Source organism: Mauremys mutica, chromosome 24 (genome assembly GCF_020497125.1).
Source record: "Mauremys mutica isolate MM-2020 ecotype Southern chromosome 24, ASM2049712v1, whole genome shotgun sequence".
NCBI lineage: Eukaryota > Metazoa > Chordata > Testudines > Geoemydidae > Mauremys > Mauremys mutica.
This window is the reverse complement of record NC_059095.1, coordinates 1053260-1079750: the sequence shown is the minus strand read 5'-3', so window position 1 is coordinate 1079750 and position 26491 is coordinate 1053260. Positions and strand designations below refer to the sequence as shown.

The 26491-nt window shown below is 51.4% G+C and overlaps 2 protein-coding genes across 12 annotated transcripts in view; one reads left to right on the top strand and one right to left on the bottom strand.

Moving 5' to 3' along the window:
* The window catches only part of TEX45 (testis expressed 45), a 12541-nt gene extending 3374 nt beyond the window's left edge, over positions 1-9167 (bottom strand). Inside the window, exons 1-7 of one of the 4 annotated variants that reach the window (XM_044998328.1) lie at positions 8970-9167; positions 5748-6297; positions 4497-4600; positions 3528-3622; positions 3279-3394; positions 992-1110; positions 259-460 (exon numbers count right to left, since the gene is read on the bottom strand). In XM_044998328.1, the coding sequence (XP_044854263.1) occupies positions 259-460; positions 992-1110; positions 3279-3394; positions 3528-3622; positions 4497-4600; positions 5748-6291 (1180 nt within the window). In that variant the 5' untranslated portion in view covers positions 6292-6297; positions 8970-9167. Of the gene's footprint in view, positions 1-258; positions 461-991; positions 1111-3278; positions 3395-3527; positions 3623-4496; positions 4601-5747; positions 6298-7737; positions 7902-8969 lie in introns of those variants that run through there. The other 3 variants (XM_044998330.1, XM_044998329.1, XM_044998331.1) reach the window with 3 other exon arrangements.
* Positions 7904-26491, top strand: LOC123355731 (ectoderm-neural cortex protein 1-like). 8 transcript variants are annotated; one of them, XM_044998327.1, is made up of 5 exons: positions 9232-9362; positions 9533-9721; positions 12612-12790; positions 15741-15791; positions 16695-18323. In XM_044998327.1, the coding sequence occupies exons 1-5, from the start codon at positions 9291-9293 to the stop codon at positions 16918-16920; spliced, it is 717 nt and encodes a 238-aa protein (XP_044854262.1). In that variant the 5' UTR covers positions 9232-9290; the 3' UTR covers positions 16921-18323. The 8 variants fall into 8 exon arrangements, with proteins under 8 accessions (XP_044854255.1, XP_044854261.1, XP_044854262.1 ...); XM_044998320.1 differs by lacking the exons at positions 9232-9362; positions 12612-12790; positions 15741-15791; positions 16695-18323 and adding exons at positions 7904-8034; positions 22777-24583; positions 25753-26491; XM_044998319.1 differs by lacking the exons at positions 12612-12790; positions 15741-15791; positions 16695-18323 and adding exons at positions 22777-24583; positions 25753-26491.

Genomic DNA, 26491 nt, shown 5'->3' with positions numbered 1-26491 from the left:
TGGGGTCACTGTCCCATTCTTGTTGACAAAGACAACCCCCATCCCAGTGCTGCACATGCCTGCAGCCTCCCACCCAAACACACCCACCACTTCGATACCCAGCTCACCCTGCTGCAGGCAGAGTGACTGGCAGGGGCAGAGCACCAGGATCCCATGCAGAGGAGCAGCCGAGAGCACCCGGCACAGCAGCCTGAAGCTGCTCCTGGGATATGTCCCAGGGTTGGGAGCTGCGCTAGGGTCCGAGGGACTTTGCCTTACTGGGATAATTAAAGGGCACGTGGCTCTCGAGGTGGCTCTTGCTGCTGGACGCCTCCCTCTGGCTCTCGGGTGGTGGCTGATAATCCGAGTGCTGCGTCGTGCTGAAGAAACAGGTGTTTAAATGTTTGTCACCCAGGGGCACTTTGCTTTGTAGTCTCCACAGTGGCACGTCTGGCTGAGGTGGATGTTCCCCCAGGTCAATCTGGAGTAAACGAGAGCAGAAGTTAACGGGCAGGTGCTGTAGCCAGATGCTCCACTCGGCTTCCAGCCGTAAGTATGAGCACCCCACTCAGACAACACAGAGAGGGCCCAGGTCCCCACTGTTAGCTGCAGGATGCTGTGTATTTCTCTGGCATCCTGCATTGCTTCTGTCTAGGGATGGTGACCCCACAATGAGCCCGAGGTTCTCGCCCCTGGCCTATTGAGAATGAGCTCTCTGTAGCTGACCTCACTATCCACTCTGAGACTGCAAGCCTGCGTCCGGAGTCTGTCCGCGAGCCCTGACAAAGGGTGCACTGTGGCAGTCGAAACAGGAGCCAGACCTCCTAGAGTATGTGCCCAAAGACTGGGACAGGAGACTGGCCATGCGTGAATGTTACGAGTGAGCAAGGAGACAGTGTCCTTTAGAGACCCCCAGCCTGCAGCAGGAGGCAGCTCTGATCCTGTTCTGATCTTCAGAACACAGCGCTGCTCCGTGATAGCTTTGCTGAAAGGTGAAAGGCAGGGCACAGACCTGGGTGTGGAAAAATCGGCTAGTGGTGGTGGTCGCACGCGCCCGACTCCTCTCAAGGTCTTCGTCGCCTTTGGGGATCGATGAAGTCTGTTTGCTTAGACACGTAACTTTCACGGGGGCTGGTAAAGGCAAGAAGCGAATCCTGTCAGGGTCCCCAATTCTGAACAGGTTGTCGCTACCGCAGCATTCCTGGGTGGAATGGACAGCTGGAAGGACCCTTCCAGCTGTGTCTACACCACATGGAAAAAGGCTGGTCTTGTGGTTAAGGCACTAGGTGGGAGCAAGAGATTTGGGTTCATTTCCCAGTTCTGCCACAGACGCCTTTTCTTGGGCAAGTCACATAGGGTCCCAAGCTTAGGTGGGGGCTCTTCACCATTCCTAGTCAGAGATGCTGGGTCCTGAGCATTTTTGAAGATCTGGCCAATGATTTTGGTGCCTAAGTAGGAGCTGAGCTCCTGAAAATCTACACCTTAATATCTCTGAGTCTCAGTCCCCTGTCAGTAATATGGGAACAATAATCCTTCCTTTCTCCCACCTCTCTGAGCTATCCAGGGTTGAGCAGCTGTGGCTCCCAGTTATGTCTGAGCTGAGGCAGAATGCTGGCAGCTGAGCTTTCTGGACACAGGATCTGCTGCCTCTGGGACAAAGCAAGGATGGGACTAACATAGGGGTAGGAACAGGATAAGTTTGATACGTTTATCGAGGGGATGGTATGATGGCATAGCCTAATTTTGGTAACTGACCTTTGATTATCAGCAGGTAAGTATGCCCAGTGGTCTGTGATGGGATGTTAGATGGGGGTGGGATCTGAGTTACTACAGAGAATTCTTTCCTGGGTGCTGGCTGGTGAGTCTTGCCCACATGCTCAGGGTTTAACTGATCGCCATATTTGGGGTCAGGAAGGAATTTTCCTCCAGGACAGATTGGCAGAGGCCCTGGAGGTTTTTCGTCTTCCTCTACAGCATGGGGCATGGGTCACTTGCTGGAGGATTCTCTGCAGCTTGAGGTCTTCAAACCACAATTTGAGGACTTCAATAACTCAGACATAGGTTAGGGGTTTGTTATAGAAGTGGATGGGTGAGATTCTGTGGCCTGCATTGTGCAGGAGGTCAGACTAGATGATCATAATGGTCCCTTCTGACCTTAAAGTCTATGAATCTATGAGGACAGATATCCATGTGGAGGCCATATCATCACTGACTATGGACCAAATGCAGAACTGGTGTAAGCAAGTGTCACCCCCGCTGAAATCAACTGATGTACACCTACTTATATCAGGCATTTCTCTGGCCCAGCATGGTCTCTGAGACTTAGCGATGGGGGAGACATTTCTCTGAGCATGTTGGAATTTTGGATAAAACTGGCCCCAGATTTGATCCCCCAAGCACTGGCTTAGGTTTTGCAAAAACAAAGTCACCCAAGTTTTGCACTAGCCCAGTAAGGGAAATAACAGTGAGATCTTGCAGCGTGCTAGTAACAGGGAGACCAAATTTCCCCGGCCCATGCACCAGAGGAAGAGTCAAGCCACGGAAATTAACAGGTGTGGTGCTCAAAGCACACATCTTGAAATGGGGTGGGAATATCTTCAGAAAGTAGAAAACAGTGCGAGCAGGGAGCATGGCACAGTTGTAAATGCCACGCTTACCCCTGGGGGAATTCTGTGCCAAAAAATTCTGTGCACAATATTTTAAAATTCTGCATATTTTGTTTGTCAAAATAACACAATATAATCATACCAGTTTCAATTATTTTGGTAATTTATTTCAAAATACCTGTCAGCAAGTAGTCTGTAACAATACAGACAACAAAAAAGATTTAGGAAATGTTTTTTGACAAATAGATTCCTTATTAGGCATATTAATACAGAACTCTGAGTAATCATTTAACTATAATAAAAAAACGCATTTTCTGCATCCCTCAGAAGCAATGCAAAGGCTTGGTGGAGTCAGGGATAATGGAGGAGCTGAGGGCGAGGGAAGTAATTGCTGGGAAGGAGCCTGGGTGCGAACTTGGAGAGTTTTGGGGTATGGGTGGGAATAAGTGTGGAACATGTTTTTTTGGGGGGGCGGGGGGGCAGGTAGGGATTGTTAGGGAGCTTCCCCCGTGCAGACTCTGGCTGACCCCTAGCCTCTCCCATTCATTAAAACATTAAAATATGTGCAGCACATGAATTATGTGCGCATAATGGCGCAGAATTCCCCCAGGAGTATACTCTCCGGCCACTAGGAAGGCACAACAGTACTATCTATGTGATCTCTCACTGTGTCAGGTCACCATCCCTCCATACCTAGCTCCCGCCGTGGGAACGACTCCAGTGCCACAGTAAAGAATCTGGTGCGACCATCCCCTGGCTTGATGTTCGTCTTGTGTATTTGGAAGGCAGCACGTTCTTTATCATAGACTCTGCAAGGCATAAGATCTGAGTTGCTGAGATAAGGTAGTGAGCTGTGAGTGACGTGCTCAAAGACAACTTGCCTTTAGTGAGCACCACAGAGCCTGGGACAGCAACAACCCATCAGATGTACTTCTTGGCTACCTGTGGTTCCATGTGTCCTGGAGAGTGTAGGCATGTTTCTCCTCGCTGGTGCTGACACTGCTCCTGGGGTCTCCAAACACAATGGAAGACTTGCTCTACGGAGAAACCACCTCTGAGTGATGCTGCCTGCTACAGAGCAGACCTCACCAGCTAATTACAAGGGAAACAAGGACTTTGCTGACTGTCTCCACAAGCACTCAGGCTTCCCCAGCCAGTAGTGCAGAAACTATGAGGATGAAGGGCACATGTCACCCCTTCACTGCTTTCTGGAGTTCCCAGTTCCAAAGAGACTATTCCTTCATTCTGGAAAGCTAACAATGCTGCTGGAGAGGCCACTCACTCCATGGATCAACAGATGTTTTATTGGAAATCCAAGTGTGAATCTCTAGGTGGGGTGCACAGACTGGGATAGCTCTGATGAGCAGAGTCTAGATGAACCCAGAAATATCATAATTCTTTGCACTCATAGCACCTTAGCACTCACATTTGCCAACAGTCTCACAGCAAGTCAGTGGTAGAGCTGGGATTAGAACCTGGCAGTTGTTACACCCAGTCAAGATTCATGTTCACTGCAACAGATACTGAGCCCAAGGGCTCGGAAGGGACCAAGCAAGGACTGGATATTTATATGGATAATGACAACAGCCAACGTTACAAATCGGATAAAATATATACACAAGCTACAGAGTCTCCTGCTTCAAGGCACAAGCCAACCACCAGCTGATGATGTTAGAAAGCAGCTTCCCATATGGACAGGTCATTACAGAGTAACCTGCACCTTCTTCTGAAGTAGGTGTTCAGAGACAGGACCACAGGCCTGGAAATTCCTATGCTCCCCTCCCCATAGCTAATCACTAGGCTCCACGTCCATCAGGCTGCCTGAGTGGGAAGCAGTGTTTTAGAAGTCTTAGTCTCATCAAAATATGAATTGGAAGCAGCATTGCTGAATTTATAGGACTGTAATGTTACCTTTCCACAGGACTTCACAGGAGGGATCCAGCCACCCTCAAACTGTGCTTGATAAGAAGTACCATAGTAGGAGCATCTGTCACCTTTAATTGTGGGAATTCCTCCTGCCAAACAACACGGGGGGGGGGGGGGGGGAAAAAATCTGAGTTACTCCTTTGCAATTCTCAATTACAGTTCTCAGGAAGTGTAAGAAACTGACATGGGAACTAGGGTTCCAAGACAGCTGCCCAGTCTCACGCTGACCTGGAGTATCGACCCACTAAAACTAACGGAAAACGCTATTTAGGCTTGGCTACTTCATCCCTAACAACCCTTCAGCCTGGGGCACTGTCTGCCTAGAACAAAGGGATTTTGTGCTGCCCATCCCCCAGTCACTGCGTTTAGGAGACCATGGTGGCTCTCAGGTTGGGCAAGTATCCAGAACTAAAAAATCAGGGTCTGATAGCAAGGGCACAAAGTGGCCTTTTCCACAGATCAAAGATCACTCTCTCCTGGCCCAAAAACAAACAGACCCCCACCGAAGGAGCAAATTCCACTGGACCTACTCTGGAACTGAGGCCACAGTTCAGCAAAGCCCTTAAGCACAGGCTTTGCGAGTGGGAATTGACTTCTTTAACAATATTGCATCTTGACTCCCCTGTAATTGCCTAGTGTGGTGAGGTCACTGGCTGGCACTGGCCTTTCAACTCCGGAGGTCTGGGTTGAGATTCTGCACTAGGTCACTAATGTGTCTGTGTCAGGTAGACCCCATATGTGCACACCACAACACCACCACACAGTTTTGCACAACTGGCAGCCTGTGCTAAAGAGAAGCACAGACTGTAACAGAAACCAGGGATATTGGGTATGCTGCAAGGCAGGACTGCCTGCACCAGCCAAGCTATGGGGTGGGGGCCTAGACTAGAATATCAGCGAGTGCTGCAGGTAAAGAGGAAGGTGCACTGGCAGAGCTGCATAGTGAAAGCTTGTATCACGTGCACCATCAGCCACTGCTATAAGCCTCTCACTATCATGATCACCAAATTCACACATGAAATGATAAAAAGGAGACCAGTGATATTTAAATAGTTCTAGATCCTAGATCTCAGCACTTAGATGATAAAGGACTCCACTCACTACAGTAAATACAGACTTAAACTGGTTGTAATGGAAACCTAAACCAAGCCAATGAAAACCCCAGTGCCCGTGAATGCCACCTGCCCTGAGACTTGTGAGGCCACAGCCTGACAGAGAGAGCCCCAAACAACTCACCCAGATGTACACATGGCGCTTTGGCAATGGGCTCGAGTAGCTCATACGCTGGATATGAAAAACGATAGACAGAAGGCAGGAGCTTTAGTTTGTCTTTGTCTCCACAAGGAAAATGATCTTCCTCCTTATTGTAATCAGCTCTGGTGGAGGCTGGTCCCTGCAGCATCACGTCTGGCCAAGGGTAGCTCTCCCTTGCAGTTGAGGTGAAAATTTTGGTCTGGGAATCTGCATGCATTTGGAGGTGAGATTCTGGTGGACAGATTTTGGGCTTTGGTTCCAGGGATCTCACTGGAAATGCCAGGTGGGTTTCTGACCAGGTTTCCCTGGCTTTATCCATATCCTGATTCAAAACACCCTTGGAGTTTGGAAGCAGAATTGGGTCTGGTTTGTAACTGCCCCATAAGAGAGGGAAATCAGTGCGGAAAGGAGATTCAACAACATTTCCCTGTGGTCTATGGTCAAACCCTATCTGAAAATGTGAGGCCTTTAGGAAGGGAATCCCTGTGAGCGGGGCTGGGATTAACGACTGGCCAGTGGCTGCCATTTTCCCCTGGAAAGGAAGAGAAATGATATCAGACTCAGGTGCATCGCTGCCTTGGTCCCTTCCTAAAGAACAAGGAGCAAGAGCCTCCAAGAGATAAGAAGGAACAGGAGATAAGGATCTTTATTCTCTGACTGTTCCTTACAAGATGTCCAAGTAAGGCCCTTGGTAGGAGGAGCCTGCATCATCCCAGAAGCAGCCACTTTTGAACAGCAAACATTTGCACTCTCTACAATGAAATGAGCTCCCAGCAATCCCAGAACTGCGAGTACATCCTCCCATGGAGCTGTCCTGCTCTCCCCCTAGATACTGCCATGATAAGAGCAGCCCAGAAGCAACTGGGGCTTTGTCCTGCCTCAGATACAAATTCATCTCTGCTGTCAATCCATGGACATTGCAGGGTTACTACCGGGAAGAATCTGGGCCACAGAATCTCAGGGATTCATGGGAGTTTAGCATGCAGGAAGTTGGCCTTTTGGACTACTTGCTAATCACCCCATGCCAGGTTCTGGGATATTTCTAACAGGATTATTGGAACCAAATGGGTGATATTTTAAAACATGGCCAAATGGGGCCAGATGATAGAGGGACATTAGCCAATCTCCTCCATCCAGGACTGGATGTGCCATGTGTACAGTTGGTGCCCATTACCACAACTGAGACTCAAACTGGGCCACAGATAGTTCAGATCGCAGTTGTATAGAATGAACCAAAGGCAGCCTGCCCCAAAAGCAAACCAATAAGACCCATTCTGTACTAAGCTGGGCTGGGAGTCACCTCCCCTCTGGCTGAGTAAAAACCACGCTGTACTAGTCTCAGCTGGGACTCACTTCCCATGGCCAAGCTGGTCAAAGGAGTGATGCTAAGCTGGTCTCGGCTGGGAGAGGCGCTTCCCACATCTCACAGGAGAGCCTGAATGGGTTCTCTTATATAAATGGCCATGCATGTGACTCGTGAGTTTGGATAGAGCCATATGCCAGCTGGCATCTGTGGACGCTAGCCCAGAGCACTATGCAGAGGGCTGGCTTTGCACCTCTATGGTCCAAATTAATGCAAAGCATGTAAGCGTGTTTAATAAACAGCTGCATGCGTACCAGAGTTGGTCTTTCCTATAAATGAGATTAAATTATCTTTCCAAGGTGATTGACTTTGATCAGTGTATTATTATTATTCCTTACACCCCAATCAGCAATCATTGTGCTGGTACATGCTTCCAAGGAAATAATAGGCCCTATCCCCAAGAGTACAACCTAAATAGCCATAAATTGGCCATATGCATCAAACACAAAACCCCAGACAAGAAAAGGAATTATTTAGACTTAGAAAAGAAAAACTGAAGACAACGTAAACCCAGTGAGTAACAGCCCATGGGGCAAATCCTAAAAAGGGAGCTGGCTCAGCAGGAGTTCACACACTAACTAGAATCTGACAACAGAAGTGTGGCCTCACACAATAATGCTAATCAATGTTTCTCTTTCTTTGAACCCTCAAACGGTACCCCTCATCCATTCATTGCGCTTGAGAAAAGTTGACTGTAACTCATCTCCAGCCAAAGCTAAACAATCAACTGCAGAATTTTCAGTGTCCTGTGACATTATCATAAAAGCATCATGTCATAATGGAATCTCAGCAGCGGAGAGGTGAAGATGATGATATCTGGAGTAACAAAGATGGAGAAAGTGAGAACAAGAATCAGAAATTACTGGAGAGTAAGAGGGCTAAAAAGAAGAACATGCGTCCGGGAGGGTAAGTTACAGGTGCCAGTGCCACAAGATTTCAGAGAAGCAGCAGTGCTACGTCTGCTTATGAACTGGTAGCCTAAGCCTAGCATAGGCAAGATCAGTACCATCCCTGTCAAACCCCGGTCTCCTGCCCCCCAAAAAGCTCATGGTTGGTGGTGACATTGTGGAATTGTGACATCAAAGGTAAATCAGCCAGTTAACAGCCCTCTATCCCAGCCCAGAGAGCAGAGCTACCATACCTTCATTCACAAACATGAGGCCTGATTCAGCAAAGCTGCTGAGCAGGAGGTACACACAGAACAGATACGGAATGAAATGTGCAGAGTATGGTAGCTCTGCTCCCTGGGCTGGCAGGGGCTGAACCAGTAATGTGGGAGAAGGGGATATGAGGTCAGCTTCAGAGTAGAAGAACCACACATCACATTTACACAACCTAGCTGTTTCTCACACACTCTCAAGAAGTTGCTAGTTCATATCACAATCCCAGTGTTCTTCACCCAGGGTTTGGGAACTACCAGATCATGCAGCAACAGACTGGGAAAAGGATATGGAGACTTTCAGGCCCAGGTCAATAGGGATTACAAATCCTCAGCCACCAGCTCCGCTGCCCATGAAAGGGCACTCCCAGGCAGCCTCAGCAGTAACACCCAGGAAGGGTGTTCATTCCTTTGCAGGATGTACGCTGGCAATGCTGGCACTGCTGCAGGCTGTGAAGGACTTTGCTCTCCAGGGCTGCGCTGACCCCTCGGGCTGCAGCGAGCCCACTGGCTACCCACCCCATGCCACCTGCCCCCCGGCTGTGAACAAGACCCCCCCCCGACAAAAGCTGCTGGGGGGGGGGAGCGCCCATGGAAACAGGCCTGGAGGATTAGTATCACCGGGAAGCTGGTAACAGACAGCACGTGGCGCTCGCCCCAGCGGCGTCTCGAGTGGACCCACCACAGGGCCTGGGGGAGCGAGGCGCCACCCGCCTGCTGAGGGGCACTGGAGTTACAGGGGGCCGGGGACGCACAGGCCCTGCCCGCCCAGGCTCCAGCCAGTCCCGGCTGCCTCTGGGCCGCTCGTGGCAGGGGAGCTGCGGCCTAGCCAGAGCCAGAGCCAGAGCCCGCCCCGTCGCACACAGGGAAGGGGCACGGTCCCCATAGCGACAGCGATCCCCCAGCAGGCACCGCGCCACCCCGTGTTGCATGCTGGGTGCCCTAACGTCATCACGCTGCTAACGTACGGCCTGATGGCTGCTAGTAACCCGGAAGTGTTGCCATGGCGGCCGCTGCGGACCCGCTCAGCAGCCTGGTCTCGGTGCTGGAGTCGTACCGGGGCCGCGACCGAGTGGTGCGTGACGCCCCCCCCGCCCGGGAGGCGGCGTTTGCGGGAGCGGTGCTGTCTCGTCCCCCCGGGGGGCGGTCGGGTTCCCGAGGGGAGACGTGGGACATATGGGGGGCACGGTTGCGAGTCGCAGTCACTGGCCCGTACCGTGGCGCTAACCGTCCCCTTCCCCCCAGATCCGGACCCTGTGCTATGGCTGCCAGCTGGCCGGGGGGGTCCTGGCCCGGAAAAGCCCCACGGAGTCAGAGATGGGCAGGAGGCTCCTGGCTGTGTCGGCCCAGCTGAGCCACTGCCGGACGGTGCTGCGCCTCTTTGATGATCTCGCCATGCTCGCCTACAGCCGCCACTATGGGCTGGGTGCCAAGGTAACCAGCCCCCCTGCCCCATTCCCCAGGCGTGGGAGGTTGAGCCACTCCCCCACAGCAGGTGCAGCCTGCCCCCCTTCTCCCCTGGGATCAGGGGTAGACAGGGCACCCAGTGCTGTGGGAGACCAAGTGCCCTGTGGCGCTCGACATCCAAGGGCCTAATCCTGCAAAATGCTGTGCGCTCCCCCCTCTGCTGACTGTGAGGAAGCAGCGCATGCAGGTGATGGAGGCCATACAGATACCTAGACATCTGGTCCCCCTGCAGGCTTGGGCCTGCTGTGCAGCATTACCTAAGTTGTAAGGACCTCTCCTGTGCCCAGGGGCCTCAGCTACCATGTATTTCTCTGAAGTATTTGTATTGTTTATTTGAATTGTGGTATCTCCCATTGGGCTCAGGCCCTGTCGCACTGAGTGCTGTACAGACCCCCAGGAAGACATGGGCCCTGTCGCCATTGGCAACTCACACTCTAACCTTAGAGTTTTCCACGACTGTACTAAGATACAGTGGCGTTTCAAAGCGAATGTTACAGACAGGATCGTGCTTAGGCTCGCTTTCTCAAGCTTGCAAGCTACCCTGTTCACTAAAATGTATTTTGGACTAAGCACATTCCAAGAAATAGTATTTGTAAACTTCAATGTTCTTTGTATTTCAAAACAAATACAGGCTTCTCCTGTAATTGCTATACAAGTGCAAGCAACTTCAGAAGTGTGGGACCCTGGCCTAGCTCCCTCAGGGGAGTGTTAAAAGGCCGTGGAAGTCTCTGGTTCCAATCCAGCCTTCAATTCCAAGGCCTATCTCTACCCTACCCATCATCTTGCAGTAGCAAAAGGTTGACTTCTACTTCCCAGTGGCTTATAATGCCAGCCTTCCTCACCCACTTGTTACATTTTCAAACAGCCACTTTCCTGTTTTCTCCCATGTTGCCCCTCACATGGAAGGCGTGCTCTGTAAACTTAAAGCTACCTCATTATCCACCTTTAAATCTCTCCTTAAAACTCTTCTCTGGCATGATGCTTACAAAAAACTTGACAGCAGCTAGATCACTGGTGTGCTGAGACCACGGTCTATCATAGTGACCAATTGCATCTCATTATTTCCTTTTACTCCACATCTGTTTCTATCCCTTGTTTCTTTTCATATTCTGAGATTGTAAGCTCCTTGGGGCAAGGACCGTACTTGTATTCAGCCTGCACAGTGCCTAGCACAGTGGGCTCCATAATACAAATTATAGCAGAACAGCAGCCTCCAGGGCTCTCACTCCCTCACTTTTCATCATCATGAAATGTTTATTTTTTAAACAACAACAAAATAGGGTGAGAGCAAAATCCTTGCTGGCCTTTGTGGAAATTCCTGCAGAGATGTCCCTTGCTGGCTCAGCTGAGAGTCCCTGCTTGATGGATATTCATCAGAAACTGTGTGCAAGATTATTGCCGTATGCTGGATATAAAATACAGGATATGTTAGTGATGTGCCTTGTTTTTATTCTCCATTCTCAGAAAGAGGTAAACTTGTTCTCAGGGCTGCAAGGAAACTGGATTAGCAACGCTGCTGCAAGGTGTAGTGTACAGTCTAACCCAGGGGTCTCAAACACGCGGCCCGCGGGCCGCATGCGGCCCGCGGAGCTCTTCCCTGCGGCCCGCGGAGCTCCCCCACCAGGGCCGGCTCTAGAGTGGGGAGCCCAGAGCCTTTTAACTCCCAGCCGCGGCTGGGAATCGGAAGGCTCCGAGCTGCCCGCCGCGGCGGGGAGCCCAGAGCCTTTTAACTCCCAGCCGCGGCTGGGAATCGGAAGGCTCCGAGCTGCCCGCCGCGGCGGGGAGCCCAGAGCCTTTTAACTCCCAGCCGCGGCTGGGAATCGGAAGGCTCCGAGCTGCCCGCCGCGGCGGGGAGCCCAGAGCCTTTTAACTCCCAGCCGCGGCTGGGAATCGGACGGCTCCGAGATGCCCCGCGCGGCGGGGAGCCCAGAGCCTTTTAACTCCCAGCCGCGGCTGGGAATCGGAAGGCTCCGAGCTGCCCGCCGCGGCGGGGAGCCCAGAGCCCTTTAACTCCCAGCCGCGGCTGGGAATCAGAAGGCTCCGAGCTGCCCGCCGCGGCGGGGAGCCCAGAGCCCTTTAACTCCCAGCCCCGGCAGGCTCCGAGCTGCCCGCCGCGGCGGGGAGCCCAGAGCCTTTTAACTCCCAGCCGCGGCTGGGAATCAGAAGGCTCCGAGCTGCCCGCCGCGGCGGGGAGCCCAGAGCCCTTTAACTCCCAGCCCCGGCAGGCTCCGAGCTGCCCGCCGCGGCGGGGAGCCCAGAGCCTTTTAACTCCCAGCCGCGGCTGGGAATCAGAAGGCTCCGAGCTGCCCGCGGCGGCGGGGAGCCCAGAGCCTTTTAACTCCCAGCCGCGGCAGGCTCCGAGCTGCCCGCGGTGGCGGGGAGCCCAGAGCCTTTTAACTCCCAGCCGCGGCTGGGAATCAGAAGGCTCCGAGCTGCCCCCCGCGGCGGGGAGCCCAGAGCCCTTTAACTCCCAGCCGCGGCTGGGAATCAGAAGGCTCCGAGCTGCCCGCAGCGGCTGGGAATCAGAGGGCTCCTGGCGCTTCCCGCCGCCAAGCCGCCAAACAGCTGTTGGTGGTGCTTAGCACTTTTCAGGAGGGAGGGGGGAGGAGCGGGGAGCCGCGCACTTAGGGGAGGAGGTGGAGAAGAGACAGGGCAGGGGCGGAGCCTCATGGAAGGGGTGGATTGGGGGTGGGGCCAGGGGCAGCAAGGGGGCGTGTCAGTGATGCGGCCCTCGGGCCAATGCACTCGTCCTCATGCGGCCCTCGGGGTCATTTGAGTTTGAGACCCCTGGTCTAACCTGTGGTGTTTATGCAAGAAAGCAGCCAGTATTAAGTTCTTGCCTGTCTCTGTGCTACAGGAAGAAGATACCATTGTCCGCTGGCTCTCTGTCCTCAATAACCTGGCTGATCAGCTCTACTACCCCTGTGAGCACGTAGCATGGGCTGCTGATGCTGATGTTATTCGCACAAACTCACACAAGTGGTGGACATTAAGCACAGCTTTCTGGGGGCTCTCCCTAGTCCTGGGCATTGTACGGTAATGTTCACTTGATGCAGCTCTTAAAGGGGTATGAGGAGAACACTCTCTCCGCTTCTGGGGCCTGGCAGAAAGGCTTACTGGCCACAGATCTTAGGAGGGGCTCTGGCTGCTCCTGGGGGCTGGGCAATGGAACACTGTGGCTTTGGATTATCTACTAACCTTGTTGTTACTCTTCTGAAGTTTTAACTCCTCCTCAGAATTAGAAGCCTTGGCATCCATCTTCAGAAGGAAGCTGTGCTATTTGTAACAGACACCCTGGAAACTAAGGGGATTTTGAGTGATCCTAAAATATAGTGCTAGAAATCCTCCTAGCCTGTAGGGTATTGGTAAATCCTTAGAGGTGATTATTACTGTATTGCTAAATAATCATGAGACTTTTCTAATCCAGAGACAATCTGCTCACCCACCCACCCACCAGGATGAAAAAATAAATATCTTCCACACCTATCAATTTATTTCTTGTTGTAGGGGAAGAGGCAAATAAAAGCTCTGCCTTAAAAGGGGCCTGCAAATGTGTGTGGGGAAGGAGATGGGACTGATGCCCTTTTTTTTGGCTGCCTTATAAGTGAAGGCCTGGAAGATTTTAAGTTTTCTTCATCTTCTATTTTACACTAAAGATTCAGTTCTTGTATATGTTTTGAGGAAGACTGAGCTGGCACATGTGCTGTTTCTAAACTAAAACATAACCAGAATTGCCCCATCTCCTCTTCTGACAATAAAAACCCTTTCAGATGGTTTTCTTTTTTTCTGATCCCTAAACGATACACATCCTTCCAGTCACACCCAGTTTGTAGGTCACTTTTATGTGAGCTGTTTCCTAGTTACGTTGTTTATCCCATCTAATGAAATAGCAAATGGGGAAAACAATTCAGTTTCCAACACAAGCAAATGAGGTCAAGTGGGAAAACATGGGAATCCTGAAAGAGCCCTCCCTTCCGTTAGCCAGATGTTTAGCTGGTTAATATGATTCAATTGTAAACCAAATTGGATTCTTCTGTAAAATTATCTCAAAATAGTTTTTCCCCATTTCCGTTTTTCTTGGTGTAGTAAGTGAATCCTCTGGTTTCCGCATTAAGAGTTAACTTTCTGCTGTTACCACTTAAGAAAGTGTTCTTGGAGTAATTGTGGATAGTTCTCTGAAAACAGCAGCTTTAATGTATGGCAGCAGTCAAAAAAGCTAACAATGTTAGGAAGCATTAGGAAAGGGATAGATAATAAGACAGAAAATATCATAATGCCACTTAATAAATCCATAGTACAGCTGCACCTTGAATACTATATGCAGATCTGGTCACCTCATCTCCAAAAACATATATTAGAATTAGAAAAAGTTCAGAGATGGGCAACAGAAATGATTAGGGGTATGGAACAACTTCCACATGAAAAGAGATTAAAAATATTGGGATTGTTCATCTTAAGCAAGAGCCAACAAAGGGAGGATATGATAGAGGTCTATAAAATCATGAGTGGTGTAGAAAAAGTGAATAAGGAAGTGTTATTTACTGCTACACAAAACAGGGTCACCTTCAGTGAAATGTATCAGAGGGGTAGCCGTGTTAGTCTGGCATCTGACAAAGCGGGTGTTCACCCACAAAAGCTTATGCTCCAATATATGTTAGTCTGTAAGATACTACAGGACTCTGTCACCTCAGTGAAATGAATAAGCTGCTGGTTTAAAACAAACAGCCTAAAGTACTTCTTCCCACAATGCCATATAGATGCTAGGGTTGCCAATTTTGGTTGGACATATTCCTGGAGGTTTCATCACATGACAATCTTTAATTAAAGATTAATCTTTAATTCCTGGAGACTCCAGGACAATCCTGGAGGGCTGGCAAGCCTACGCAATGCCCAGTCAACCTGTGGAATGTGTTGCCAGGGGATGTTGTGAAGGCCAAAAGTATAACTAGGATCAAAAAAGAAGTAGATAAAATCATGGAGTATGGTCCATCAGTGGCTATTTGCCCAGATGATCAGGGATGCAACCCCATGCTCTGAATGTCCCTAAACCTCTGACTGCTAGAAGCTGGGAGTGGCTGACAGGGATGGATCACTTGATAAATTGCCTTTTTCAATTGACTCCTGGAGCATCCAGCACCAGCCACTGGCAAACGACAGACTACTGAGCAAGACAGGCATTGATCTGCCATAGTATGGCCATAATTATGTCCTTATGCATTAGTAAAATCAAACTTTCCACATTATTCTCCTTCCCACATGGAGAAGGAAGAATTCTCTGAGTTATAGTGAGGGGCTGAAACCCTACTACTTATCCATCAGTAAACCCTGATCTAAGAACTACATTAATCCATACAATTTTAAAAGGGCATTTTTATTCCAGCTAAATTGAGTAGCTTGAACATTACTCCAGTTGCTTGCTCCATGTAGAAGCTCTGGTGGCAGATTCAGACAAACTTCCTCTGCAAAATTAGCTGTAAGCAACTTTACAGCTATGAAGGACATCAGAATCTTCTCTCCCTGGTAGGGCCCCAGCAGTTGTTTTTGCTGCATGATAGATGTTATTTAAAACATTTTTTCACTAAGTACAGTTTATTGTCCCTGGCCTTTTATTCCATATTCCTTACATTATTTAGAAGCCCAAAGTTCAGGTAAATCTAGAAAAATTGGTACCAAGCTTAGAATTTGGTTTTGATCAGACTGGCAAGAAAGAATTTGAGCTCTTGAGAGGGAGAGTATCATGCTGCTTCTGATCTAGCCCAAGGCTAACCCCCTGTAGCTTATCATTGTTGTAGAACAATGCTTTTCCGTTCCTGTAGGCAATACAACCTGTTATAACAAGGATGCCTCTACCTATGGCAAAGACTAGTGCTAGCATTTGGTGGTTCTTATTAAGATGGACCCTTAGCATTCAAGGGGTGATGGTGTCAGAGTCTCTCTTGGTCACAGACAGCTTGGACTCTTACCATCATCTCTCTCTTGTTTTCAGGTCTCTCAGAATTCTGTTTCAGCTAAGAAGGAAGCTGAGAAATTGCACTGGGTATGCATTCTGTCCTATGTAATATAGTCGTTTTAACACATACTCCTTATCGCCTGAAGTAGCTCACCCAAGGTGAAACTGATTATTACTTATCAATCTCAAATGAGGAAGCCTGTACTCAGAAACTTGCTTACTGATAATTGATCAGTTAACATTTCCTGAGAAGATGCTTCTCAGCCTCTGTGTCTACTTTATAATTATGCACAATACACATTAGTGTTTCCTAAAACCTTCTGCTATTATCTGGTCTCACTGGCTTCCCAAATGTAAATGTGGATCAGGAGAAGAGACACAGCTATTGCTGTAGATCCCAAATGAGCTGGAATTAATCCCCTTGCAACATATGTGATACTCTTTTAAGTAATGCTGTGCCTTTGAGGTTAGTAAGATATCGGACCAAAAGCAGGTGTCCTTGCAATGAAAGAGAGGATGCTAATCTTCCAGATGCTAGTGGGTCTCATGGGGACCATATCTTCCCTGACTGGTGTCTACCAAACATCTGTAGGGGCAGGTTCTGGGGCTGTGTGAATCATGGGGTCAGCTTCAAGAGGCTAAGATGAGGGAGAGGTAATGGACATCGTTGTGCTGAGGTGGTACAGGACAGGAGAATACTACTCCAAGCAGATGTTGAATTTTCAGAGAAAAGAACTGTTGTTCAGCAGAGAACTTCTAGGATTTGTTGCAATAATTTTGAGTCTATCAGGCAGATGGGGCAAGGAATAGACAATTATAGATTTACAGATGTAAACACATCCTCCTGTCCATGCTTGAATCATTTGTTCTGATACTTTTCCTCTCTGAAAGTCACTGCACACATCATGGGGATTTCAGCCATGTGACTCTGCCAGAGTCCCTAGTGGCAGACTGGAGGATGGATATATTTCTGCCTTTTTCTCCCCACAGTGAATCCTTGGAGCAGAGTCAAAAGGAAATAGACACCCAAGTGAAATCTGAAGTCTTGAGCATCCTCAGCAATATGGCAGATCTCTCCAATGCTGTCCACTGGCTGCCTCCAGGATTTCTTTGGGCTGGACAGTTTCCTCCATGGCTAGTGGGTCTCATGGGGACCATATCTTCCCTGATTGGTGTCTATCAAACATCTGTAGGGGCAGGTTCTGGGGCTGTGTGAACCATGGGGTCAGCTTCAGGAGGCTAAGTTTTTTGTGGGTAAAGTATGAATGCTTCCCGTTATGGATCAGTGCAGTATGTAATTAGAATGTGATCAGAAGGTCTCTGTAATATGATTACTTAGGGTTAACGTGTTGATAGCTCTTCCTCATCAGGGCAGGAATCTTTTAACTGCATCCTCTGTATAGGGAGAAATCTCAGCTCTGATCGATATGCTCTGTGGTATGAGGGCGAATGAAATGATGATTACCATTAGGAGAGACTGACTCTGAGGTTTTCCAAAAGATGGGAAAAATTAAATCAGCAACAGCAAGTGACTTCTCTCATTTTGTCCCCACACCCCCAAAAGGTGGTGATGTCACCTCCCGTGTTGTCTTGAACATGAGACAAGTCTGGAAACTCATTGTGGGGTGGGGAAATGGACACAATTATGACTTGTGAAACTCAAAAGAGAGAACTCCACAAGCTTACCCTCTTGCTCTGATCTAAGCATTCCTGATTGATGCCAGGAGCTGTAAAGGAGCATGCCAAGTATCTGTCAGTTTCCAAATTGCCTTGGCAGGCGCAGCCAGGGACATCTGATCTGAAGTGGGTTTTGCTTGCTTGTCTTCAGTCTATGGAGATGGTGTTTCTCCTGTAAAATATCCTGGTCCTAGGCCCCCAAGGTCAGAGCTGCTAGCTACAAAACAGAAGCAGATGTTTAAAGGGTCTGTTTTCATGGCATTCTCTATTGCTCAGGCCGCATGTGATATGATGAAGTGCTAGTTATCAGTATCCTAGGTAGCCCTTTATGCTAGAAATGGAAACCTTTTGCCTGTACTGGTCAAATCCAGTGTACCTTCAGATGCTGTCACATGGAACATCAGCCGCAGTATGGGGTTCTCCAGTGGGTGCTCTTCTGTCAGGCTCCACCCCAGCCAACAGACTTTCTTAAAAAAAATAAATCAAATACATATTTAATATCCTTGTAATGGATCAACCTGACTGAATGCTAAGATCAGAGCTTGCACCAAAGATCATATTTACAATTATTTCTCTGGCAGTGCCAGTAATAAAGGAAGTGAACACTACAAAGCATAGCCTGAGGATTTGATCATTACTGTTCAGAGCTAGAGAGAAACTCTTTTTATCTGGCCTTTGCTGGTTCCAAGCTGCTCTGAAACAGCAGAATATATTATGGCTGAAGCTGTACTGTGTTAGCTAAACCTGCCCAAGGACAGGTGCAGACTGTTCCTTATCTAACCTTCCATCACAGAGGATTTTCCATGGCCTCCATGCTGATGTCTTGGAGATATATTGTTTGGGCTGTGCTGCTCACCTGCTTGTTCCGAGGGGTGCTGAATCTCCCATGTAGCACATTAACATACAGTATCAATAAAGCACACATTAAATGTATTAAAAACTGGCTGACAGATCTCAGAGTAGTTGTCAGTGGGGAATCATCATCAAATGGGGGTGTTTTTAGTGGGAAACAGCAGGGATTGGTGCTAAATCCAAAGCTATTCAACAGTTACTTCCAGATGAAGATAAATCACTGCTGACAAAATTTGCAGATGACCTAGAGATTGGCGGACTGATCAATAATGATGAGACGAGGGCAGTCACATGGAGTGATCTGGATCACTTGGTAAATTGGGCCTAGCCACACAAAATGCATTTTAATATAGCCCAATGCAAAGTTCTACATTTCCAAAAAAGGAAAGAAGGCCATACTCGCAGAATGGACTACATTCTGGAAAGCAATGATTGAAAGGATTTAGAGGTCATAGTGGGCGAGCAACTGAATCTGAGCTCCCAGGCCAAAGCCGTGGCAAAATGGGCTAATGCAATCCTTGGATGTGTAAACAAGGGAGTAGCGAGTGGGAGAGGTGATTTTACCTCTGTATACAGCATTGGTGAGACCAATACTAGTCCACTTCTAGTGTCCATATTTTAAAATGAAGAACTAGAGAGGGTGCAGAAAAGAGCCACAAAAGTGATGTGGGTGCTGGAGAAAATTATAGAGAAAGACTTAAAGAATTCAATTTGTTTAGCTTATCAAAAAGAAGATTGAGAGGTGACTTGATTACAGGGTCTAAGTACTTCACCAGGAGAAAATACCAGACACTAAAGTGTCTCTAGTGGAGAAAATCAGAACAAGAACCAAAGGTTGGAAGCTGAGGCCAGACAAATTAAAATTAGAATAAGGAACAATTTTTTTAACAGTGAGCACGATTAACCATTGGAACAAGCTACCAAGGGCAGTGGTGGTTTCTCCATCTCTAGCTGTCTTCAGGTCAACACTGGCTGCCTTTCTGAAAGTTATGATTTAGCCAAACAAGTTATGGGGCTCTGTACAAGGTAACTGGGTGAAATTTAATGGGCTGTGATATCCAGGAGAGAAGACTAGGTGAGCTATCTAATGGTTCTTTCTTGACTTAAATTCTATGAACATGCAGCTGCCACTATCACATACCAGCGTTCCAGGAAGTTCGCCTCTGGGTTCACCTTATTTTCTGCATGGTTGCTTGCCTGGTTCATCCTGCTGCCATGTGGTGATTGGCATGGAAGAAGCATGTTGCTGGACTTGGCTCAGCACTTGCTGTCACTGACAGGAAACAAAGCATCTGGACTGCAGAGCATCAGCAAGAGACACACAAGAGCCTTGTCTGGATGAGGGTTTTTTTTTCTTCCCTCCCTGCATCACTAGTCTCGGACCTTCCAGTGCACTCCAACTGGATGGGTGACCTGAGTAACCCTACTTCTGGGACAGTATTGTTCCCTTGAAGTGGGTGGGTAGGTGGCACCCTGTCCTTGGCTGCAGTAACCATGCTTAAACATATCAGTGCTGCACTGCTACTATCAGATTGGCCACTTTTCACCACAGTATCTCATGAGTATTTTACAGCTGCTTCCTTGTACACATGCTTGTTGTATCCAGCAGTGGGCAGCAGCACAGATACTATAGCACTGAGCCACGGGGAGAGAGGTGCATTAGCTTAATGCAGATTAAGCATGGTTTAAATCAGTTTGGGTGTCTGTAGCTGGAGTCCTACTACGGACCAGTTCTGAAATGGTAAAGGCTGCTCTCTGAATTAGTTCTGGCCCCAGCTATGACCCTTTCTAGAATGGTTAGAATTTACCATAGAGTAATGCTTCCTTTGACTATTTATCACTTACTGATTAGGCAGCTGTTGCTTGCTGCAGAGATTATCCAGCCCTGCACTTACTCCAGCTCACCTGCTCTTATTTGCACACCAAATGCCCCAGCAAGTGATTTGAAGGCAGAGTCACTGACTGGTGAATGTCTCTCTCCACCACAGAACGAGCCTGAGAAACAGTAATACATTTTCCCCTTCTGCAACTGCCACTAGGCCTTTGTGCCCATTCAGTCCCTGGTCTACCACATTACAGGAAAGCATGTTTGCTGCGCAATGAGTGGTTTAACTGATTAGTTGGCTGTGGATATGCTGTGTCAGTGAGCTACGTGCTGGAAGGCCTTCCATCAGCCACTCAGCTTTATAGTGTGTGCCTGATCGTGATGGCTCAGCCCCATGGTGCCTGCATTTATGGCCCTTTATCAGTGAGACCCAGTGAACATCTGTGCTCACTGAGGGCCAGCTGTCAATAACACTCCCCCATAGGAAACGAAACGATATCCTGCTCTGAAACTGCAAGTGGAGAGGTTCAGAGGCCATGCAGCTTTCAGATACTGTCTTCAAGGCCAGGGTTCATGAGTCCTTATGTGGCAAATGACCGTCCCTTTCTCTGTTAGTACTGTGGCGACGCACTGCTTTCCAGCTGTGGAACTCAAAGCCGTTCCCAAAGGTGAGGTGAGTGTAATGAGCACCCCCGCCCCCTCTTTCCAAGTGGGGAGCCAGTTATGTATGGCCGGGTTGCACTGTAAGGCAGTGTCACACTTCAAAACAGGCCAGGGGGGTTGCAGTTTCACATCAGTGCTGCCAGTTCTGAATGTGCCCCCTACAGTGGCTGCTACGCTTCAGGAGAAGCAACGCGCCCCACTCAGGCCTGCTGGCAGACTGCGCTCTTAGGGTGCAGCTAGAAGGCAAAGGGTTAAAAAAAGGCCTGGCAGCAGCACATCTCAGCGCCTGGGTCTATGGACGTGGGCTCAGGCTAGGGCAGTAAAAGGCCGCCATGGAGACATTGTGGCTTGGGCTACCTCCCCCCAGCTGCGCCTGGGTCTATGGACGTGGGCTCAGGCTAGGGCAGTAAAAGGCCGCCATGGAGACATTGTGGCTTGGGCTACCTCCCCCCAGCTGCGCCCCCTTCCCTGGCTTCAGAGCCAACGCTCCAGCCCCCTACGTGGCTATATGGAGCGGCACAGCCGGCGCCTATGGCTGTAGACCGGGAGGGTGAGGCCTGTGCCTGTGGTTCGGAGTTTTTGGCAGCGTAGCTGTAGCTGAGGCAGAGCTGGTAGCGGGTGGCTTGAAAGGGCTCCAACCGCTTGGCCACACTGGGACTTACAAGCCCGCTGCTGGGGGCGCAGGGCCCGCTGCGGAACGAGGCGCCCCGTGGGAATGGTGGATGCCTACGGCACCGGCAGCTGCGCCCACCCGCCTCTCGGCAGGGCGGCCCTACGGGGGGGGGGGGGCAGCCGCAAGCCTGGGCCGGGCTGGTGTCTAGCGAGTCCCCGTAGCCAGGCCCGGCTCCAGCCTCGGCGCTTTGCGCCCATCTGCTCCCAGGCCTGGCGCAAGGGCGGCCCGGGCGGGGCCAGCGGGCGCGGGGCTGGAGCAGGACGCCGGGGCCCCGCCCCCTCCAGCCGGGCGAGCGCGCATGCCCCAGGCGTCGGGTGTTGATTGGCTCAGGGCACTGCATATTAACGAGGGGGCGGGGCTGGCGACTCGGGAAGGGCACGAGGCGGACGGTGGCGGCCCAGAGCCGGAGCGCGAGCGCGGGGCCCAGCGAGCGTGTCCCAGGACGGCGGTGAGTGGGGGGGACGGCGGTGCCCGGGTCACGTGACTCCCGTGTCGGGGCCCCAGGCTGGGGCTTGCGCGGCTCCGGGCCGCTGCCCTGCGAGCGCCCGGCGGGGGGGGAGGGCAGGTGCGACCCCCGCCCGGGCAGAACCACCCCCCCCCCGAGCCGGGGTAGCGCCGCCGTCCCCGGGCAGGTGCTCGGCGTCCCGGGCGCGGGTCTGGCCGGGCAGCAATTCCGTCACCGGGGCCGGGCCCGAGCTCCGAGCGCCGCTGCCGGGCGGGGCGGGGCGGGGCGGGGGTTCATGGCGGGGGGGGCGGTTAATTCCTCCTGCGCTTCCGCGGGCCCCGGGGGCCTGTTTCACAGCACGGGGCCATTGCCCCCCGCTGCCGCCGCCAGCGCTGCCCCCCCCGGGCCCCGCGAGAGAGGCCCGGAGTGACGGGGGGGGGGCGTGTTCGGGCCGTTCTGGGTGGAGGGGGGGGGCTGGCCCGACCCCTGCTGCCCGCGGGGCGGGGGAGGCGCCACGGAGGCTCTGCCTGGGTTTGTCGAGTTCTCCTCACCTGGCGGAGCTGGAACCGGAGAACAGGCTGCTGCTGGCAGGGCCGCCCCTGGTACCGTTAGTGCTGGACGCGGCCCTTGGCCATCCTGCACTTCGGCCGCAATCACAGTTTTCCTGGAACTTTCCCCCTCTTTGCTTCAGTTTCTTCTCCTTCTGGGACTTGGGTTACTCCACTGAACCCACCTTCTCAGCAGAGCCTAGTGGCTACGCTCCAGGCACCGTGCTGCCAAACGTGCTGCCTCCTGTGTTCTCCAGGAGCTGACAGGGCGGATGTGGTACTTAGCGGGGGCCGTGTGAGTCCATCGCAGAGCCGCCTGGGGGAGGCAGGAGAGAAACAGGTGGGGATTTTGTTTCTGGAGCCCAGGGTCACGGCTGTTTTCCTTTCAGACTAGCGTTGTGACCATGTCCGTCAGCAGTCACGAGAACCGCAAGTCCCGCTCCAGCTCCGGCTCCATGAACATCCAGCTCTTCCACAAGCCGGGCCATGCCGACAGCCTCCTGACCCAGCTGAACCTGCTGCGCAAGCGGCATCTCTTCACCGACGTGGTGCTCCGGGCGGGGAACCAAGCCTTCCACTGCCACCGGGCTGTGCTGGCCTCCTGCAGCCGGTACTTCGATGCCATGTTCAGCGGGGGGCTGAAGGAAAGCAAAGACACGGAAGTCAACTTCCACAATTCCCTGCACCCGGAGGTGCTGGAGCTGCTGCTGGACTACGTCTACTCGGCCCGGGTGCTGATCAACGAGGAGAACGCAGAGTCCCTGCTGGAGGCTGGAGACATGCTGCAGTTCCAGGACATCCGCGACGCCTCGGCTGACTTCCTGGAGAAAAACCTGCACCCAGCCAACTGCCTGAACATGCTGCTGCTGTCGTACGCCCACTGCTGTGAGAGGCTCCTGGAGCTGTCCTGGAGGATGGCGCTGGCCAACTTCGCGTCTCTCTACCGGACTGATGACTTCCTGCAGCTGCCCAAAGACAAGCTGCTGGAGCTGGTGGAGAGCGAGGAGCTGGAGGTGGAGGACGAGAGCCTGGTGTACGAGGCTGTCATCGGCTGGATCCGGTATGACTTGCCGCAGCGGCACGAGGACTTGCCAGAGCTGTTGCGCTCAGTCCGCCTGGCCCTCCTGCCAGAGTCTTACCTGCGGAACCAGGTGGCCTCCGAGGAGCTGGTGACCAGCCACAAGCTGGGAGGGGAGATCGTGGCCGACGCCGTGCGCTGCAAGATGAAGATCCTTCAGAACGATGGGCTGGTGACGGGTTTCTGTGCCCAGCCTCGGAAGGTCAGCCAGGCCCTGCTGCTGCTCGGGGGCCAGACGTTCGTGTGTGACAAAATCTATGTGGTTGACCGTCAAACCAGCGAGATAATCCCCCGCACTGACATCCCAAGCCCGCGCAAGGAGTGCAGCGCCTGTGCCCTCGGCTGCAAAGTGTACGTCACCGGCGGCAAGGGCTCCGAGAACGGCGCCTCCAAAGACGTCTGGGTTTATGACACTCTCCATGATGAGTGGGCGAAAGCTGCGCCCATGCTGGTGGCCCGGTTTGGCCATGGCTCTGCTGAGCTGGACCACTGTCTCTATGTAGTCGGAGGCCACACGGCGGTGAGCGGCTCCTTCCCAGCTTCGCCCTCCGTCTCTCTCAAGCAGGTCGAACACTATGACCCTCAGTCGGACAAGTGGTCCTTGGTGGCCCCTCTCCGGGAGGGCGTGAGCAACGCTGCTGTGGTAGGGGCCAAAATGAAGCTGTTTGTCTTTGGTGGCACCAGCGTGAACCAGGAGAAGCTGCCCAAAGTGCAGTGCTTCGACCCTGGCCAGAACCGCTGGACGGTGCCTGCCAGCTGTCCCCAGCCCTGGCGCTACACGGCTGCGGCTGTAGTGGGCAACCACGTGATTGTGATCGGGGGAGACACGGAGTTCTCAGCCAGCTCCGCGTACCGCTTCCACAGCGACACCTACCAGTGGTCCAAATTCGGAGATGTGACTGCTAAACGCATCAGCTGTCGCGCTGTCACGTCTGGGAACAGGCTCTACGTGGTAGGGGGCTATTGCGGGGCCCAGCGCTGCAAAACTCTGGACTGCTATGACCCCTCCTCCGACACCTGGAGCAGTGTCACTACCGTGCCCTACTCCCTCATCCCCACCGCCTTCGTCAGCACTTGGAAATACCTGTCTGCCTGAGCCTCGCCCTGAGACTGGAACAGTAAGTCCTTACCCTTCACGCTGACCCCCGGGGACCTCTCTGCTCCAGCAGGGCACAGAAGCAGACAGTTAAACCTTCCAGGCTGAGAGATGCTGGCATGGCCTCTCTAGAAGGGCTGCCCGCTGGGGGAGGGAGCTCTGTCATGGCTCGAGTTCTCTACCCAGCAGCCTCGCTGTCAAACCCCAGCTTTCAGATGTGGGAGACTCCAACCAGTGAAGGAGGAAGAGTCCCTCTAGGCCGTAGGATATTAGAGAGAGGAGGGCTGTATACATAACTGGAGGGGGAGAATGCTCCATCTGGCATCTCTGCACTTCCCCAGAGTCCTACACTAGATGAAGCCTTTGGGGAATGCTGTTGCAGATGGGATTTGATGTCCACGGTATGGGACAGCCCGGCTTGCTGATCACTACGTTATCATGGAGCAACTCCCAGTTTGTCAGCAACAAACGGCAGCAGCCCAAAGATAGAGCTGGTTGCCATAAATAACAGACTGGTTTGTTTTAGCGCAGACTCCTCCTCACGGTGCCAGGGTCAGTCTGCCAGGAACACTCAAATAGCAGTCACTTGTGGGGATAGGAGAGCTGGTGCCAGAACAAGATTACAGCTGGGATTTAGTCCCAGTATGGCTTGTAATTGCATTTGTAAGACAAGCCCTGTCTGCATATAAACACAGGCCTCTTCCTTCTAATTATCCTCTGGTCCCATTCATGCCACTTACTCCTGCTGCAGGAGATTTTAATTTTTAAAAAGTTGGAACAGGAATTAACCCTTTGTGGACTCTCTCTCAGTGGAGTTGGTGCCAAAGTGGGACAGATCACTAGGCCTTTCATTCTACTTCTTACCCATGATCCTGTGTCCTTGTGTCTGGATGAGTTTGTTAGATGCAGCCAAATATTCCCTGTAAAATCCTGCACCTTATAGGGCATTCCTTTTTGGATGGGGGCAGGCTTGCTGCACAAGGCCAGGTTGAGGGGAGTGGACTCTCCTTGCCCAGTGCTTAATTTGTAATGAAGTGCTGGGCTTTACGCAATGTTATTTTTACATTCATAACTGATGCAGCAAGCCCAGAAGTGCCGGGGCTCAGCCCTGGCACAAATTAAGCACTGACCTTGCCTCAGTTTCTGGTTTCAGTGCTTAGCGTTCTCACGACAGCCCCTTCTGCGTTACAGGTTTCACCAGGAGCAACAAGTTTCATGTTCCGCTTCCCCAAGAATTGGCACACAAGACCTGGAGCACAACCTATCAAGTCATCGGGGTGCCCCACAATCCAGTCCTCCTTCCCGCTGGACATGGAACCCATCAGCACCAGGCGTGCAGCGCAGGACAGTCCCTTTGGGTGTCAAATAACTGGTTGCAAAGTCACATTGGTTTTGGAGGGCTTAGGATAGATTCTAAAGGGGGCTTGGTGGGCAAAGCTCCAGCCAGGCTGGCTGCCCGGCTCTCCCTTGAGAAACTGATAGGGAAGGACAGATTTTCCATTCTTGCCCTTACATGCAAGGGATCTCCCAGCAGGAGCTGCGGGGATGTAGTCCTTTTCCTTTACAGACACTGTCACTTTTTTCAGTGCAGGCATAAGCTTAAGACGGGAGGATCCCTTTGTGTTTCCCACAGCTGCCCCTGCACTGCCAGTAACGCGTGCTGTCACCAGGATCTACAGCACTGTGGGAGGCAGGTGGGTGTTTCACAGCTGTGAGTAAGCAAACCAGTATTTCTAATGGAACTGTTGTTCACTGGCAGGGACAGAGCAAGATTCCTAGCTAGGAGCAGCTGGCCTCTGGGTTCTCTTGCAGCACCAGTGACAAGTGCATGAAATGTCTTAACACTTTGTCAAGGGCCCGCGAGCTAGTTCTGTACAATGTTTTTTATACAGCAGCCTGGAGCTGCTTCAATAAATCCTAATAAAACCCA

What these genes read in the sequence shown, in the direction of transcription:
- LOC123355731 (XM_044998319.1), top strand. Translation starts at nt 9,291, where the DNA reads ATGGCGGCCGCTGCGGACCCGCTCAGCAGCCTGGTCTCGGTGCTGGAG. An exon ending in ACCGGGGCCGCGACCGAGTG is followed by an intron (nt 9,363 to 9,532) that starts GTGCGTGACGCC and finishes CCTTCCCCCCAG; the next exon opens with ATCCGGACCCTGTGCTATGG. An exon ending in ACTATGGGCTGGGTGCCAAG is followed by an intron (nt 9,722 to 22,776) that starts GTAACCAGCCCC and finishes TTTTCCTTTCAG; the next exon opens with ACTAGCGTTGTGACCATGTC.